This window comes from Alternaria novae-zelandiae (assembly GCF_023758075.1).
Source record: "Alternaria novae-zelandiae strain BMP 2774 chromosome Unknown scaffold_1, whole genome shotgun sequence".
NCBI lineage: Eukaryota > Fungi > Ascomycota > Dothideomycetes > Pleosporales > Pleosporaceae > Alternaria > Alternaria novae-zelandiae.
This window is the reverse complement of record NW_026056961.1, coordinates 3,172,435-3,190,891: the sequence shown is the minus strand read 5'-3', so window position 1 is coordinate 3,190,891 and position 18,457 is coordinate 3,172,435. Positions and strand designations below refer to the sequence as shown.

Genomic DNA, 18,457 nt, shown 5'->3' with positions numbered 1-18,457 from the left:
TGCTAGACAAGCCAAGCTCCGTATAGTGGGGTAAGGTTACCACAAAAATCTGGAGTAACCGCAAAGTCGGAAGAGCTGACTTGCCTTTGTGTATATTAAGGAGGGGACCCCAGACCTCTCTCATAGAACGTCTGTTTACCTCCGGTCTGTCCATCCATCCGGGAAAGAAACACTGCTTGGGAATTGGGACCGTTTGAAAAGACCTCTGGTAAAGATGGTGTCGACACAGTACCCAGCGGACGACAAGATCTCCGCCCACGATGCGGCACAGATCTCCGAACACCATCACGCAGGAAAGGTTGGTGGGCTTGCGGCGAATATGAGTCCAGAGAGGAGGGCGGAGGTGGAGAAGAAGTTGAAGAGGAAGTTGGATGCGAGATGTTCGCTTTTTGTGTTGATTTATATTATGAACTGTGAGTAACCACCTCATCAGCACATACGACAAAAGGAACCATCACTAACCAGTGCCTCCAGATCTCGACCGCAACAACATCGCCGCTGCCCGTCTGGGTGGTCTGGAAGAAGACCTCAACCTCAGCCCCACGCAATACAGCACATGTCTGTCTATTCTTTACGTGGGATATATCCTAATGCAGGTCCCGTCCAACATGATCATCAACAAGATTCCGCGTCCGTCGCTTTACATCGCTGTTGTTATGCTCATCTGGGGCATGATCTCTACTCTATCCGGAAACGTGACAAACTTCGCTGGCATGGTCGCAATCCGTTTCTTCATTGGTTTTGTGGAAGCCGCCTTCCTTCCTGGTGCACTGCTTATCCTGTCGAAATGGTACACGCGCCGCGAATTGACTCTACGAAACGCGATTCTCTTCTGCGGCAACCTGATCTCAAACGCCTTCTCCTCCCTCGTCGGTGCCGCGGTACTGGGAAATATGGAGGGCACGCTCGGCCACCGCGCCTGGAGATGGCTGTACTGGATTGAGGGCGCAGCAACGATGCTCATCGCCATCTCCGCCATCTTCATCCTCCCGGATCTACCGCACAACTCAAAGGGTTTCACCGAGGAAGAGCGCGCCGTCGCTGTCCTGCGCATGACTGAGGATGTCGGCGAGGCAGATGAAGATTCGGCTGAGCAATCTGCTTTCGCGGGTTTCTTCATGGCGGTCAAGGATCTTAAGATCTATGTTATGATGCTCACGTTCACGGCATACGTAGTTGGACTGTCGTTCAACGCCTTCTTCCCTACGCTTACACGCACCCTGGGTTTCGGTTACATCACCACACTGCTCATGTCCGCGCCGCCGTGGGCCTTCGCTTGCGTCGTCTCGCTCATCAACGCGTGGCATGCGGATCGACAGCAAGAACGTTTCTGGCACATCGTCTGCCCGATCATGCTAGGCATCGTCGGCTTCGTCATCTCGATGGCCACATCAAACACCGCAGGCCGCTACGTCGCCCTCTTCCTGCAAGCCTCCTCCTACGCCGGCTTCATCGTCTTCTACTCGTGGATCTCGTCCTCGTTCCCGCGGCCACCCGCCAAGCGCGCCGTCGCCATCGCCATGATCAACGCGTTCTCGCAGCTCGGCAACATTGCTGGGAGTTATGTGTGGAATATGTCGGATAATGGGTACAGGAACAGTTATGGGGTTGTTACGGCGATGTTTGGGGTTACGATTGCGGGATGCTTTGTTTTCAGGGTTATTTTGGTGAGGTTGAATAAGAGGTTGGATGATGGGACGGATGCGTGGGTTGTGCATGGGGATGTTGCGGAGCAGACGGCTGCTGTGGAGGGGGTTAGTGTTGAGGAGGGGAGGAAGCAGATGGGTGATTTTAGGTATCTTGTTTAGATGACGCAGTGGAGGATCGCGGATATCCTAATGAATGCCTTCCATGGTTGTATTTCATCTCGTCCACAGCTAACCATCATGTCGCATTGTATTCCCATCGCGACGCTGAGTACGATCAAGTCGTGGATCTTCGCGTGGTACTTTATGGCTAGATATGTAGCCATCGAGCAGTACGATTGTACATTCACCTCTTCGCAGTACAAACATCACTCAATATGTCGAGATTGCCTCGCGCACGGACACGGTTCACTATTTTGCCCGTCGCGCAATGACGCAGGTCCAAAACAAAGATCTCGTACTAGCTCCAACACAAGCTCCATCCCTCATCCCCACGGAGCCATCGCGCCCACCCCATCCCAGCCCTGCGCGCACAACCTCAAACTTTCTTTTTACCCTCTCCGTCCCTCCCATCACCACCCTCTCTCTATTCACAACCACAACCTAAACGCGATAAATGGCACCACCGGCAACCATCGAGCGCACCGCGCCCGATGTCGTCCCAGCACCCAAACGCGCACCCGCGCGCTCGCGTCTGCCCACGGCGCTGCGCGTGCCCATTCTCATCAGCTTGAACATGGGCATCAACATGCTGCTGTGGGAGTTTACGGCGAATTTCCTGCGTCCGGAACTGGGTGCTGTGAGCAAGGTGCCGCAAGAGGACGATGTCACGTCGTTTTACTCGCCGGCGGCGCGCGTCGCGATGCGCTGGGTTACTGTGTGGATGACGTGGTATTTTAACTATGATTGTAAGACGCGCTTTCCCCTTACCTCTTACTTTTGAATGATGTGAATGATGGAATGCATTGCTAACAGAGAGGATAGTCTTCGACGTCTCCGCCCTAACCGTCCTAACCTACGCGCCCTTCACCTACCTCCTCACCACCTACTACGAGATCAGCGCTCTCACCGCCGCCGCCAACATAACCATCGAAGTCCTCTCCTTCGCCATACCCACATACCTCCTCCGCCCCCGCTCCATCGTCCACCGCAACAACGAGCCCCTGCGCAACCGCTTCCTGCTCAACAGCATCCAAGTACAAGTTTCGTCGTCTATGCTCGCCATCGCCGTGTACATTGTTGTGCTGTGGGCGGGCCAGACAAGCGGTTTCCTGAACACGTTCTTGGTCCAGTACTTCGATATCCCTACGCTGGAAGCGGCGCACAATGAGTCTCCGGTGTCGATTCTGGCGAAGACTATTGTGGTGGGTTGGGCGGCGAAGGCGTTCTTGCTTAATCCGAGTTTTGCGGCGCAAAGATCCGGTGCGCAGACGCCCGTGGAGGTGTTTGATCCGAGTACTGCGACGCTGCCGAAGACTATTGAGCATAACTTCTTTAACTATAGTAAGAGGACAAGGACGCTTATTCAGCAGACGGTTATTCTGAATGCGTTCTTGTTCGCGGGTACCGTTCAACGGTGTATGACGCTCATTGGCACCGATGTTGTCGGTGCTGTGGGATACGCGGGTGTCTGGGTTGCGGCGAATACGGTGGTTGCGCTGTGGTATGGTTGGGTTGGAGATACTAGCACGGATTACCAGCCGTTGTAGGGGTGTGAGAACAGCGAGGGGGTGGCGTGGAGCCGACATCAGTGTATTAGTATGGGAAAGAGTTGTAGCAGAAGGATTTGCGGCATTCACATTCTTATGGATGTCACAGCAGACAGGGTCTGAGAAGGGTTCCGAATGTGTTGGGTTTACTCGGTTCATTTGGTGGAAGACACATCGGTGTGTCGGTGGCTCTATAGCTCATTCTGATACCAGTTATTTTACAGTTTTTTCGCCTCGACTTCCAGCCTTCACTCTAAGGCTTCCTACTTCCCCATACCAACTTCCCGCTGCCAGTGTTCAAGTTCCATGTCCCTTGTCTCAATCCGCCTCTCCAGGGTCTCGATGGTGTCACTCGTCCAGTCTGCCTGCTTCTTCAAGCTCTTGATCTCACCCTCTTGGACACGTACACGCTGCTGCGACCGGGCGAGAGAATCACCCGATTGCTTGACCTTAAGGTTCAGCTCAACGGCAGTCTTGTCTCGCTGTTCGATAGCGGCATGCAGCTGCTCGATGAACTCCTCGTCGCCCTTGTAGTGGTCGTGAAGCTCTTTCAACTTGTCTTTCAGCTCCTGCAACTCTCCTTCTTTGGCCTGATCTTGAAGTGCGTTGACACTTGCACTCTTCTTGGCCTCGGCAAGTTCCTTCTTCAACTCCGCGATGATGTTGTTTCGTCCTTGTACGTACTGCTCCGACATGGTGAGAGCGTCATGCTGGTCCTTGATATTGGCGTTCAGGGTATCGATAGTCTCGTCTTGCTGCTCGTAGTAGTCACGAAGCTCTTTCAGCTCGTCCTTGAGTTCCTGCAGTTCTGCTTCTTTGGCCTCGAGTGTCACACGAAGATCGTACATAGCAGTGTTATACTCGCCGGTCATGCTGCCGTGTGTAGCTTGAAGTTCCTCATGTTCACCCTTCAATGCCTGCAACGCTGCTTCCTTGGCCTCGAGTGCGACAGTGAGCTCGTTCATAGCAGTGCGCTGCTGGCTGTAACTGGTTTTGCCGCGGTCGATGCGCTTCTGAAGGCCTTGAATGGTATCGTCTTGCTGCTTGACCTTGGCGTTCAACTCGTCGATGATCTCGCCCTCACGGTTAGAACGCTCGACACCCTCAAGCTTCAGTCGGTTCAGCTCTGAGTGCATGCTCTTTAGATTGAACTCGTAGTCCAAGTGAGATGCTTGCGCTGTAGATGGCTTGTCGTCGTCCTCACGGAGGTCCTTGATGGCCTCGCAAAGGTCCTTGATAACATTCTCTTGTTCCTTGACCTTGTCGTTCAGCTTGTCGCTAAGCTGAACATGCTCATCCCGAAGCTCTGCCAGCTCAATCTTGGTCTTCTGAAGCTTGTCTCGCTGGTCGACGTGGGCCGCGTTCTTGACAGAGAGGTGGCTGTTGAGCTCATGAAGGTCGCCATTACGCTCCCGAAGATTCTTGATGACGTCGCGAAGGTCCTTGACGGCCTCGCGGAGATCTTTCGATCCTTCCCTGTGGTCGGCGATCGCATCCTTTTGGACGGCGACAGTGTCCTTGAGGGTGTTGATCTCGAGCTCCTGCAGCTGAAGGGCTAGACTCTGCGTCAGTGGGAGTGGGTTAGATGGTGGGGTCACGTACCCAAGTCCAGATCTACTTCGCTGCGAGGAGTTTCTTGACCTCCGGGGGGCGGGTATACGGATTGGCCAGCCATAGCAGCGGCAGATGATGTCGGAGGAGCGAAAGGCAGATGAGTGAGTGGTAGCGGAGGCAGTCGCAGACCCTGGAGATGTGCCTGCGGATCGAGGTGGAATGGCAGAGACATGGGTAGAAAGCGACTTCAGAGGGAGAGCGAGTAGAGACCAATAGATGTGAAGCTACTGAACTGGGAACTTCGCGCGTATAAAGGTGGGACCGTGAGACTGGTGTGGGCGGAGAAACAAACGCAGGCAAAGGCGTATATTGACTCCCACAGTGCGCCAAGCGAGGGGCTGACTAACGCTCGTTCTCCTTCACTTTCGATGTCAGTATACCAGAAGAGCTCATCTTTTGCGTTTGCAATGCGCGGTTGAGGATGGAGTGAGGCGTGGACGTCGACATCGAGGTGAAAGATCGCCACTGGCGACGCCGAGTAGGAGACGAAAATGACTGACGGCAAACCTCAAAGAAGCCTCGAAACAAACTGAACACCTCCAGCATTACCCACAAGTCCGGTCAAATGTTCTCGCAGCATCTTCACCGCTTTCGTCTTGCGAAAGACTTTGATGACAACACCGATGGGACACTGAGTTTCCCTGCTGCCTGGAGACGTTTTTCGATATTACAGCTAAACGATTCAAGGACTCGAAACATTCAAAGAAGAGACGGATGGCTTCAGACACCATTATATCGAAATGACGTCGGTAAAAGAGGAAAGTGAGTGCCAGATTGGCAAGTGCCAAACCTGGAACGACGACATCCCGAGACAGCGCAGACCGTGTGAATCTCGGCCATCCATATCTTTTGGAGGGATACATTACCTTGAAAGCTTACCAAACACCAGGATAAGTCAAGTGTAGGCCTTAATGGAGATACACGTAACGTCGCGACCGTCGCATTCACCTCTCAAGGTAGTCCGGCAATCTCTGCATCGTCTGGCATTCGCTCCCGCATTCTTCCTGGGCTATTTGTCGTGGAACTGGTACCTTGATGCATCGATCTCGTTGCGAAGGTCGAATATAGTGTTTTCTGGACGTTGGTGCAGCTCTCTGGACACGCATCCTCTAACAATTGAAGTTCTAGCGTACCTGCCCCACGCGCCATCGTCACTGCCACAACCCAGCCATCAAAGCTCCACCCAAGCTTCCATCCCATGATCTACCTCCTCTCCACAAATCATCCAGGCCTCCAGCCTTGCCCACAATTCTGCCTCACAGCCAAGCCCTGGGCCGCAAGAGCCTCGTTCAATCTCACAACCTGTTTTCAAACATCGTCATACCTGATTAGGCGTACAGCTCTGTACCCCACACTGACATGTTCACTGCCACACACTCCGAACCGTACAAGCTCCACCAAGCTTTGCCCCCTCGGCACATGATGTTCCGACCAAAACGCGCTCACATAAATAAACGCGACGGCCCGTCAATAGGAGAAGATAGCTAAGACGGACAATTACCCCTCCAAAGCTATAGCTCTACCAATTTCCCCGCTACAACATCACCACCGCCCAAACCACCAAATACTCCAACCACCTTCCCGTCACATCAACAACCAAGCGCCTTAATCCAACTCCACAATGCCAATGTGGCAAGCTATTACGGACCCCGTCCTCGCTCTATCGGGCGGTCTCGCAAACGAAGAACAAACTCGCCGCAAAGTAGCCCGTGAAATGGCGATCAAGAACGGAGAAGACCCAGACGCGCTCGACAAGAAAGACCAAGGTCCCCGCAGAATAGGCCAATGGCTTTGGCTAAAACCGGAGTGTGTGCAGGAATACAAGAAATGCCATGCGGAAGTCTGGCCGGAGGTGTTGGAGCAGATTAAGGACTCGAATATTAAGGACTGTACGTTGCTTATTACTTATCCGAGGTGCATATCAATCAGACTGAGGAAGATTTGCTAACTTGTTCGATTAGACTCGATATACATGAACCTCTTCCCCCGCCCCATGCTCTTCGCGTCCTTCAAATACGTCGGCGAAAACTTCGACGAAGATATGGCACGCATGGCGGAGAACAAGGTCGTGCAGAAGTGGTGGAAGATGACGGATAAGATGCAAGAGAGCCCTGTGAAGGGCGCGAAAGGTAGCGCGACGGGGCCCGGGTGGTGGGGGCAGACGGAGGAGGTGTTTTATGTCGAGTAGATGGGGAAAGAGATAGCAAAGAAGAACAGGAACAAGAAACAGAGGAAGCGTGTGTACAAAAGTGAAAGTCATTAGGTACCAAAACAAGGTACTATCCACGGAACTCTCTTCCTAAAGTCACGTGCTCCCTAAAAGCTGCTAGGCCGATATAGGCAGTTGCTAGGCTCAAAAGGGTAGCCTCCAAGCCGAATACACCCTCCAGCCTGTTTCTTACCAGCCATGCCGGCTCCCCGTGTGGATCTTCCAATACAAGGCTGTGAAACATTGACTTCGCGTATGCAAGCCATCGCAAGGCCTTACGGCATGGCCGGTCACCTTCCGTTGGAACCTGGGTGCAGGCACACGCGACGCGTCTGGACCCCGCTGTTGTCGATGCTCGCGACTTTAGGCATCGTGTAATGGAGAACAATACGCGTTTGCTTGCTTCAAAGAATTTACTGATTAGAGTCCAAGGTCAAACTGACTAGGCAGTTATTCTGAGGGGTTGCAACTAGTAGTGTCGCGTTATTGTGTCCTAGTGTATGCTACCTAGGTACCTAGGTAGCTAAGTTTACGTGACTATTACCGCAGGGAACAACAAACAGCAGCAAGTTCTAAACGCATGTTGAAAATAGGTAGGTCACTCAAACCTGTACCTGCGCGTTTCTATTGCAATGGGCAGATAGTCCGTCCATGCTTCGATGTCTTTGCCCCACTGCCAGGTCTTGAAGGGCTTCTCCGGGCGATCCCGGCTCCAGAGCCCTGGAATCTTCCACAGCATCCAGTACCAGCTTGACAGGGCGACGCCTGCCTGGTATGCTACGCTAAGCAGTTAGTTCCCGTCGAACTCTGGGGACATGTCACATGGCAGGTCGCCTCCAGCCACAAACACTTCCAAGGTTCGCTACTTTACCAACCTGATACCTACATGCCCCCACAATCACATAACGGGTTCCCGTCACCCTGTCATCACGCACTATAATCACTATCGCGATGGCGACATGCAGCTCCATGCTGTGTGCAGAGACCGCATCACTCCCATGGACAGTGCATACGGGTCACCAATGGAGAAGAGCAGACCTCACCGCTCTTACTTGTCGTCTCGTTCCAGAACTGCGACAGTGTGACATCTGGCACGGGTGGCTGCATGAGGACAGTGCAATGGAGACGCCTGGTCTTCCATACACTACCTGGGTGATTCGCCTGTGCAACATGGCAGGGTTCCATGTTTGATCGGGGGTGCGAGGGGATCCCACGCTCCAGTACTTAACCGGAGTCTTTTCTGTCGCCAGATTCCCGTCAGCGTTGAGTTAGTCGACTCTCATCGAAGTTTAGTCTTCAGCAACAGAGCTCTTTCTACTACTGCGCGTTACTTCAAAGCAACTTTGTGGATCCTCTCCTACCTTGTGCATCGGGATTCTGAACAGACGATATCGTAACATTACTTCTCTGTCACCAAGATGTCTTGTTATTCATTTTGATGCACAAGTCTCAGTTCGTTCGTCCTGCTACACGATATGGATCGTGATCATATCTCGCGATACCGCCCCTCTCAGCGTCCAGAACGAGACGACACCGATCGTTCTCGATCTCGATCGGTCACGCAGCGCCGTTCGCGCTCCCCTCTACCACTCCCTCCACGGGAGACATCTCGTATTGGAGAAGTAACTTCCAATCGTCTCATGGAGGAACAATCGACGGCGGAATCTTCAGTACAACCTCGCTCTTCTATGAGTGCTCGGTCACGCGCTTCAGCCTTTACAGAAGCAACAAGTGCGAGTTCATTGTATCGATCGAGATTGACCCCCCAAACATCCACTACTTCGTCAACACACCGATATGCCAGCCCAACATCGAGATCACTAGCACGACAGCGCTCTGTGGCGAGACATACTACACATACGCCTCCTCCCCGACCGTCCGTTCCATGCCAGACACACTCAGACTTCTCGATTGAGGGTGAGCAAGTCCGCGAATCGATCGGAATCACCAATGGTCGAGCCCATATCGATCAGTCAAGAGCTGCGTCGGCCCAGCAGCCGAATCTTTCATCCGCTTCACCGATCGACGTCCTCAAATTGATCGAAAACAACGAACAACTCTCGACGCTGTTGACTCAAGGATGCGGTAACAGACACGATCCCCATTCTGATCACAGATCAGAAGGCGTCGCCCTCCATGACCCAAGATACAAGGAGGCAGAGGTACAGTCAGGGAAGACCATCACCTCTTTGATCGCTGCTATCAACCTTGGAAAGAATCACTGGCACAATACATGGGATCCACTGGCTGAGGAAGCAGAAAAATCTGTTTCACCCTACATCAGCGGGCCGATGCGAATTGGCATTATAGGCGAGACTGGGCAAGGCAAATCTTGCCTTATCGGAAGTCTGTTAGGCGACGAGGGTGTTGTTCAAACTGCAAAGAGTGGCGAGAGCCTGACCAGAGTGATTCTGGAGTACCATCACTGGGCCGATCACGATTCACGCTTCAAGTACCGCGCTATTATCTCTCTCCTCCCGTGGGAATCTGTACAGAAGCGGATCGAGACGTACTTCGAACACTGGAACCACGGGCTTTTGTCACATCAAGACGAGAGCGAGCATGAAGATGAACATGAAGATGGAGAACAAAGCCCAGATCCTGCAGGCCCAGATTCTCCTGGGGCAGATACGGAAACAGCTACAGGGTTTTTCCAAGCACTGTTCCGTGGAGACCCCCATTTTGAAGACGAGGAGACCATGAAGGAGTACCTGTTGAGCAGTGAACGGTCACCTGTGCGACATGATATACGAGATCAGCTCATCAGGCGCGCTCGCGACATGTACGACGAGCTTGATTGTCAGGATACAAATATATACAAACGAACCACCGAAGAGCTGTGGCATGAGCTTGCTCGATTCACGCATGGTCGCTCGGCCGATGACTCAAGAAGAGGTTGCGACGCTTGGCCCTTCGCCGAAGTTGTCAAAATCGGCGGCCCCTTTGCCCTAAGCGAGCACATCATCATCGCCGACACGCCAGGTCGAAACGACTTGAATCGCCTTGCACGTGCCAGCGTGGACGACTATCTACCGTCTTGTTCGTCCGTCATAATAGCATGCAACATTAGTCGCATCATATCTGACGACAGCCTCCCCAATCAAATTGAGAAGATCCAGCGTCACCGTCCTGTGACAGTAGTCGCTACATTCTCTGAGGTACGAAGAATCGATCTATCAGGACGCTCTTGCTGACTCCAAGATAGGACGTTGGCCTAGTCCCCAGCAGGCACACTAAGCTCAGCCCAGGCGAGAAGCATACGTATATGAGGCTTCACGAAAAACTCAAACAGCTCCAGAACGAAGAGTTGGACCCGTCCGCCGCTGAAGCTATACTACGCAACCAGTTGAAGCAAAAGCATGTTAAGAAAGCGTACGTGTAGTGCCTGAGGATTCGGGCATTATTGATACTAATTGGGACATAGCATTGCGCAAGTGCTTGTTGAGGAACGCAGCCGGCGCGTGAAGGAAAGGCTTATGGCAGCAGCACGGGGCAAAGGCCGTCCTCACGCAGTGTTTTGTGTGTCCGCTTTCGACTATCAGCGTAACATTAGGGGGATTGCTGCTCACGATTCCGCCCTTCTTCCTCTCAGCCCCAAGGACACGGAGATACCTGCATTGAAGCAACATCTCATCTCGTTATGCTCGCCCATGCGAGTAGAAGAGCTAGTCCGCTATGTGGGCGCAACATTACCAGGTCTCATGCTTAGCATGCAGATGGGGATCAACAAACGAACTGATGTGTTCCAACTCAAAATCGAAGGTGGCGTCGAAAATCTGAGTAGTGTAAGTGGTTTAGAGTGCCACGAAAGCCAAACTAATACCGTCCCAGACATGTGTAAAGAAGGTCCATCGATGCATCGACGATGTATTCAGGGATCGAATCGAAAAGCCCTTACTGGTCACCTTGCGTACGCGGCTACCTGCATTTATCGAACGTGCTGAGGAACTGTGCGAAGTGTGGCTTCAGGTGGGATTTGAAAATATCTTAGAGATACCTGCTAACGCTTATAGTGGCATCATAATACGCACAAAACATTTGTCGGCAACCTAGGTAATAGACACCTTCTCATCTATAGAAAGTTCGACTGATGGCGTTCAAGGCAATTACAAAAAGCCTAGAAAGGGCAAGCCCAGTTGGAACCATCAGTTGCTCGAGCAGCACCGCATGAGCCTCAACCCGATTTTTCAGAACATCCATGAAGCTCTATGGAATAGTATCGAACCAGTGAAACGAGAAATCCTGTCAGCAATGGGGAAGCTAGCCGAGGACATTCGCAGTGAGTTGCCTATACGAAACTTGACTCCCTAGCTAACGATATGAAGAGCAGTATCCAGACTCTAGACCTGCTGAGCTGAACCTACTCCTCAACAGCATCTACATGAAATTTGCACCTGTTACCACGATAAAAACCAAGTGCATTACCAATCTGAGAACGTTCATCGAGTAGGTACTCGGCGAGCGGACGCCCCACTTCTTTTGCTGACTTCGACCGTAGGAAGCAGAGATTACGCTGTCTTACTGACACTGACGATATCTCCTACTTCGGGTACGCCATGATCGATGTATACAACAAGAGCAAAGAGATCAGGCGAGGAAACAAAAAGGAGGAGACACGTAAGGTCATGCAACATAGAACGTTCAAAAGACTGCTTCGCGACGAAGATACAACGCCATACCACGCGATTTGTGTAAAACTGGAAAATGCCATCGACCGTCAAAAGCAGGTGATCAAGGAGTACTTGGAGGAGAAGATTGAGTCGTTATTCCAGGCCATCGGTGATGATCTGAAGCGATTGGGAGTGGAGCAGGCGAGCCTGGACCACAGCGAAGACCGCAAGGTTCGTGAGTCGATTGGCAGGACGCTTTCGAAGGCCAAGGAAGATCTTGGGACGATTGAGGCGTTGTTGAAGGAGAGCGGCGTTGATTGCGATGGTATCAAGGATCAGTTGACGTAACGATCTTTGTCTGGATATGCATTAGGTAACATCGGTAATGCAATTCTATTGCTTTACCTAGGTAGTGTTGTTGATATTTTTCCTCTCTAAAGTCAACTTCTGTATACTCACCGCACGAATCTGCCTACTACTTCTCGCGTCTAACAATGAAGAATTCACCTAGGTAGTCCGGTCTTCATCTCGCAAAGGTATTAACTAACAGAGAATGGAATATTGTGCATAGGTCATGCTCCTCGTGTTTAGTCAGGTCAGCGTCTGCGCTGTTGCTTCGAGGATGCGCCACACTATTATCCCCCGGGGGGATAGTGTGGCGCGTGCTGGGTAGACAGTGTGGCGCGCGCTGGGCTGTCTCGCCTTTGCCACGAAGTACCTAGGTACGTTTCCAACAGAGGCCCAGAGATAGATATCACAAGACAAACTATACGATTGCCCGCATCAAGGTCTGAAGCGACAGCTGTGTTTCACAAAGCAGGAAAAAATATGAGTCCGAGCTGTTACTTCCGTGTTGAAGAAAAGCAAAAAGTCAGCGGCACGCAAGCTCCTATTGCGGGGCGCACTAGACCGCGCTAGCCACCAGCGCTAGCATCTCCCTGCATCAGCCACCCAGTTCTCCCAACCATCCCATCTCTCCGACATCGACATGACACACGCCCACATATGCGCGCTCGACTCGTATGTGGAGACGACAGATGTGACCTGGCCATGATAAAGTTCCGGCCCTGGGACCCGCTGTCAGGGTCTGGCTGCGCACGCTGCGCTACGGCAAGACACCCAGACCAATCGACCGCAGATGCGAATGTGAGGCTGTCACTTGGCGGCGGGATCCACCGCTACGCTTTTGCTACGTATGATGTGCTGGGGTCTGATTCAGATACTAGGCTTTCAGGGAATGGAGAGATGCATGCAGTGTGGCTTGCGACTAGCAGGCTCTTCAGATGTTGAGTTGAGTATCCTGGTTGCCATTACGAAGGCTCTTTGGAGGCAGGACACAATGGCGAGACTAGCGAGTTCTGCGTCTACTTTCCGCGCTATACCCATTCGCATCTTATGTGCGAATGCGGTCGCGATCTATCTGCATTTGCAGTTACATGCTCTTCACTCGTAATCTAACGACATCCAGCTGCTCACCAAGGCCTACCTAGGTAACCAACACAACAAGCCAGCAAAACAACCCCATCACAACTCCCGCTCAACCTCATGGCTCTGCAACAACGTCTCCCCCCGCCCATCTATACTAACCCTATGCAACCTCCCAACATTCTTCCCTAAATCCAGCTCCACCAAACTATCCTTCCTCTGCCTTCTCCTCATCCGGGACGCAGAACCCGTCATCTCCTGATCCACAATCTCCGTATCATCAGGCATAACCTCGTCCTGCGGTACATCTTCAATCCGAAACAAAAGCTGGTATGCCGGCGCATCGTCCGGGCGATTGGGATCCTTTGTATCCCGGAAAATCGTAATACTTGGGATATGTTTGAGCCCCAATTCCGCCTTGTGTTGGAGCAGCATAAACGCTTTATTTGCGCCGACGGGTGTGCCTAGGAGTGCGAGATACTCTTCACTGGACTCGTCTACTTGGACGCCTGGCCATTCCGGTATCTCTTTATAGCCCTTGCTTACGAGAATCCGGTTGACGACGGGTACGGTTTCGGTGTTGATGATGTTGCTGCCGAACCAGTATTTTAGGTTTTTGGGGTTGGGGTTGCGCAGCCAGAAGGCGGCCATGATGTCGGAGGCTTGGCGGAGGAGAGGGAGTTGGTCCGCTGGGAAGCCTTCGGCGTAGGTATCCATGGCGGCGGGCCAGGGGGCGAGGAAGTTGTGGCCGTAGATCGCTGGAGAGGGGGGTTAGTGGGTGGCGGTGGTGGTGGTGGAAGGATGTCTTACCTCCTTGTTCAGCATTAAAAGCGAAGCGGTAGTAAGCTCCAGTGGCCTACGTATAGTCAGCCAAACTGTCAATGTATGCCGTATCTCTCTTCCTGGCATACTCACGCCATACTCTTTGTCGTCGTCGTCGTCAGGGAAGTAAGTCTGCATGTCTACCGGGAGGTCATCACCATCATCGTCCACCGCGTTCTCATCCATGTGCTCGATAGAGTAACACTTGTTCTTGCCACCAAATTCCACCGGCTTGGTATCCAATCCGAGCTTATTCAGCGCAGCCTCGATCCTGTTATTAATCTCTAAGTTTGCGAAGTCGTCCGAAAAGTCGCAGTTGATTTCTGGGTCATAGTAGGCTTCGTGCCAGTACCAATCCTCTAGCTCGGCTAGATGAAGGTCAGTGTCAATGGCTGGATATGGATGATAATGGAATGGATAGAACCTGCCTTCAAGCGTTCCTTTCCACTGGCTTGCCGCTGATGGCGGATTGCGGTTTAGATAGTTGGGCCATTCTCGTCCCGCGACTTCGTCGGGCATTTCCATAAGGCAACGCAGCCAATTGCCTTTCTTCTTGTACTTGTCCCAGCTGGCATCGTTCGCGTAGTCGGTGGGGTCGAATTCCACAGCAGTTTGAACTAGATTCGGTTCGGAGGCGGAGGCTTTATCGTTGGTTGATGGGATGTTTACTGCGCTATCGCGACGATCTAGAAGGCTTGGTGGGAAGGCTGTGGAGTTGGAGGAGCCAAAGGACACTTCGACATGCTTGCTGTAGACCAGTGGTACACAGATCACGGTAAGAAGTAGTGTAGCAATCTTCATAGCTGATATGACACACGGATTTCGTTTCTCAGGGTATTGGCGTGAATTTGGTTGAGCATTGCATTACTCAAAGCGAGAGAATTCAGGAGTAAACACACCAAGCGCTTCGTCATAGTCGCAAGTGCGCCTGTATAAGTGGATACAGGCGTTGATAAGAAAGCATACGCGGCGAGTGGCGATTATCCAAGGGCGTCGAGTGTGGAGTGAATGCACACTCCGAAGGCGTCATCAAACTTGCTCGACCCCATAACTGACCACCGCTGTCCTACCGCCCGTATCAAAACTCACCTGATGCAATCTCTTCACATTCCCCCCTAGATCAACCGCCTCCACCACACTATCCCTCCTCTTGAAGACGTCCTCCTTATCCATGTCCGCGTGTACATCCAAAACCACAACCCCCGTATCCATATCATCAGGCCTTAGAACATCCTCCGGAACGTCTTCAATACGAAAGAGCAATTGGATATCAGCCTCAAAGGACGGATTCGCTTTGTAATCTCGAAAGATGGTGATATCGGTAATGCGCTTATCGCCGAGTGCGGCTTTGTGTTGAAGAAGGAGGTACGCGAGTGTTGCGCCTATGGGTGAGCCTGATGTAGTGTTAGTAAGAGACAGTTGGTTGTTCTCAAGGTATTGAGGGTATGATATTTCGTATTATCATAACCTAGGAGAAAAGAGACAGCGCCAACCTACCAACCAAAACAGTCCCTTCTTCGCTATCCGCACTAACACGTACACCAGGCCACTCCGGTATCCTGTCATACCCACTCTCCTGCAGTATCTTGTTGATCAGAGGTAATGTCTCCTCGTTAACCACATTATTCGCGAAGTAATACTTCAAGCCCTTCGGGTTAGGCGTTCTTGACCAATAAGCCGCTAAGACATCTGACGCGAACTGGAGACGGGGAAGTTCGTTGGGCCGGGGCGTATGGGCCCAGTTCTGCGTTGCAGCGTGGCGGGGTGCGTCGAGGGACTGGACGAAGAGCGCTCCTTGCTCTGCGTTGATAACGAAGCGGTAGTGCCCTCCTGTAGCGGTGTACGTGTCTCGTCCCACGGCGTACATTTGGTCGTTGGCCGGTACATGCTCTCCATTCTCGTACTCTTCCTCAGGATCTAGGTGTTCAACTGAGTAGCCCCTGTTCTTTCCTCCTTCGGTAGCCGGTTTGGCGTTTGGGTTGAGTGCGGCAAGCGCGACGCCGATGCGATTTGTACCCATTACCATCATTGGTGAAATCGCAGTGGTGGCCTTGGTGGTATTCGGCCTCGTGCCAGTTCCAGGTCGCGAGCTGCTCTGCGGATGAGGTAAGCAGAGGCTCGACGTTTTCGAAGAGAAGAGAGGAGGGGTGGATCCTAATGGCTTACCTTGCAGAGTGCCTTGCCATTCACTGCTTGCAGTGGTGGGTACCCGGTTCAAGGGGTCGGGCCATGCTTTGCCTGCTTCCGAGTCGGTCATATCCAGGAGACAATTGAGCCATCCGCCTTTTGTAGCGTATGTGCTCCATGTTTCCGCGTTGGCGATGTTGCTTGGATCATAGTTCGTACGAGGGCGGATGGTGTTCAATCGTGGAGTGCTGTGAAGAGTGGAATCGCCAAATGGTACTTCGATGAGAGTGCTACATACGAGACTCGCGAGACCCGCGAGACCCGCGATGCTCTGGAACGATCTCATGGATTTGGTATCTTGACGTTGATCAAGTCATGAGTCTTCCAGTCCAACATGTTATCTCGGGTGGACATAGCAGCGAGCGGTGGGCACGCGCGGCGAACCGGTTTGGGATAAAATTGACAGTGAAAGAATGCGCATCAAGTGTATTGCGTGATTAGTAAACAGTAAACAAGGTGCATTCTGTAAGGCACCAGGTGCAGTACTTCACGCACTTCCCAGAAACCGCGCGCCCACAGAGCCTGGTCTAGGATTAGATATCACCATATCTCTCCTCTGAATCTCAATAGAGTCAAAGTCAACACGATTCACGTTCTATAGGTGCGACGAATATCCAGAGAGGGGCAATAAACGCTTGAAATAGAAGCGATGCGAGACTAGAGAAAGAGGACAGAACGAAAGGAAATTTGACCTATATCAGAGGTTGCAGGTACAGCCAACCGTTGACCAAAATAGACGAAGACGGATATAACTTCTCGACTGTATAGCCGCCAGCTCACAGTAACATTCCATGGCGACATGGTCGACTCGCCCTGCAATATCTCCATATAGCCCTCCTTTCCTCCCGATGCCTACCTCCTTTCCCACATATCAACTCACCCTTACCCTTAAGACGCACGCTTACCAACACCATAAGGCTGAGTACCACATCGCCGCCTCAAGCATTCCAGAACAATGTTGGTCAGACCGGCTCATCTCACGCCGTCCTGTACCCGGCGCCTTGGTTTACGGGATGCCGGTCGCACAATACTGTATGCTTGCTTTTACCCGAAGCGCGCCGAACCAAAAATAAGCAAGCAAGCAAGCTACGTTACTCAGCGCGATGGCGCTGTATCATGGATGTGCGCGCGCGCGTCTCGGGAACACATGTTCGACTATGCTTAGGTGTACCGGAGTGAGCGTGCTGACTGCGCGGTGGAAAGGTTGGATTACTAAGGGTGGGGATGAGTGGTGATGCAGGAGAGATAAGAGCGACCGTCGCCTCTACTACGCATCCTACACATGTTCGGCCATGCTAGGTGTACCGATGTTCGCGTGCTGACTGTGTTGCGGAGTCGAGCAAGGCTTGTGGTATGTTGCGCGCGTGAGACGGGCCGTAGTCTGCTTGGTGTATGGATGGGCCGCGCGGAGCGTCGCGGAACGACTATATCAGCGCAACAGCTGAGGTCAGTCGTTGGTGTTGAGCAGCAAGCCGGAAGAGCTACGTGCAGTAATGGTGACCGCTTCATGTCATCATGGAATGGTAGTTTGACCAGTAAAGCTCGCTCACTAGGCGGTGGTGTGAGGGAATCCTGAATATTGGTACCGCGAGGGAGATGCCGTATTTGGTGCCATGCCCATGTCTATCGAGAACCCGAGTCCTGGGTTCATGCCACATGGAAGGCGTAATCGTACGAATGCAGTAGCTCTGCCGTAAACCTGCAACCGGTGCAATTGGGCTGACCGACCGGGGGGATGGGGAATAAGGAAAGCTGCCGACACGATGATTGGGGACGCGACGGGTAACGCATGCAGCCAAAAACCATCGCAAGTGGAACGCCATTCCCATCCGAAGTACAAAGAGGAGTAATTCGAAACTAGAGTTTGGCGTTACTGGGAGGGCTGCAGCCGGCGCATTCTTTTGGGATATCGGAGGAACAAGAAAGTGTATCGATAGTGGCAGGTTATCCATCGTGTTCCGGAAGCGTACATGTGCATCGCGCATGTGGAACGGCATCGTGTGTCTGAGAAGAGCTGATGTCACTGAAATTTTCCTAGTGTGCATCGAAGAACTCTGTTGCAGTCGATACAAAGCTGAGGAAGGTTTCTGTTTGTGCAGCGTACCTTGAACCTACCTGGTAGTGCTGACTGCACACGTGGACATGTCGGCGAAGCGCAGAGGAACTGGTGTTCGGCAGCTGCAGTCAGCCTCGGATGCTAGCATATTGGAGGGCAGCCAGATGACGCACGAGGCC

General features: G+C 52.4%; 6 protein-coding genes across 6 annotated transcripts; 3 read left to right on the top strand and 3 right to left on the bottom strand.

Annotated features, from left to right (window-relative positions):
• Positions 1-406: 406 nt before the first annotated feature.
• J4E88_001042 (uncharacterized protein) lies at positions 407-1,808 on the top strand (the record flags this gene model as incomplete). Its single annotated transcript, XM_049394714.1, has 2 exons — positions 407-413; positions 475-1,808. 2 exons carry the CDS (start codon positions 407-409, stop codon positions 1,806-1,808), a joined length of 1,341 nt encoding a protein of 446 aa, XP_049260543.1.
• Positions 1,809-2,548: 740 nt separating this feature from the next.
• J4E88_001041 (uncharacterized protein) lies at positions 2,549-3,355 on the top strand (the record flags this gene model as incomplete). Its single annotated transcript, XM_049394713.1, has 2 exons — positions 2,549-2,554; positions 2,624-3,355. The coding sequence occupies 2 exons, from the start codon at positions 2,549-2,551 to the stop codon at positions 3,353-3,355; spliced, it is 738 nt and encodes a 245-aa protein (XP_049260542.1).
• Positions 3,356-3,618: 263 nt separating this feature from the next.
• J4E88_001040 (uncharacterized protein) lies at positions 3,619-5,030 on the bottom strand (the record flags this gene model as incomplete). Its single annotated transcript, XM_049394712.1, has 2 exons — positions 3,619-4,910; positions 4,958-5,030. The coding sequence occupies 2 exons, from the start codon at positions 5,028-5,030 to the stop codon at positions 3,619-3,621; spliced, it is 1,365 nt and encodes a 454-aa protein (XP_049260541.1).
• Positions 5,031-9,258: 4,228 nt separating this feature from the next.
• On the top strand, positions 9,259-12,136 carry J4E88_001039 (uncharacterized protein; the record flags this gene model as incomplete). Its single annotated transcript, XM_049394711.1, has 8 exons — positions 9,259-9,263; positions 9,295-10,336; positions 10,384-10,550; positions 10,603-10,963; positions 11,010-11,088; positions 11,257-11,457; positions 11,504-11,624; positions 11,677-12,136. 8 exons carry the CDS (start codon positions 9,259-9,261, stop codon positions 12,134-12,136), a joined length of 2,436 nt encoding a protein of 811 aa, XP_049260540.1.
• A 1,176-nt stretch (positions 12,137-13,312) lies between these two features.
• J4E88_001038 (uncharacterized protein) lies at positions 13,313-14,778 on the bottom strand (the record flags this gene model as incomplete). The annotated part of the gene is made up of 4 exons (XM_049394710.1): positions 13,313-13,971; positions 14,024-14,069; positions 14,129-14,708; positions 14,771-14,778. The coding sequence occupies 4 exons, from the start codon at positions 14,776-14,778 to the stop codon at positions 13,313-13,315; spliced, it is 1,293 nt and encodes a 430-aa protein (XP_049260539.1).
• A 725-nt stretch (positions 14,779-15,503) lies between these two features.
• On the bottom strand, positions 15,504-16,061 carry J4E88_001037 (uncharacterized protein; the record flags this gene model as incomplete). The annotated part of the gene is made up of 1 exon (XM_049394709.1): positions 15,504-16,061. One exon carries the CDS (start codon positions 16,059-16,061, stop codon positions 15,504-15,506), a length of 558 nt encoding a protein of 185 aa, XP_049260538.1.
• Positions 16,062-18,457: the final 2,396 nt, after the last annotated feature.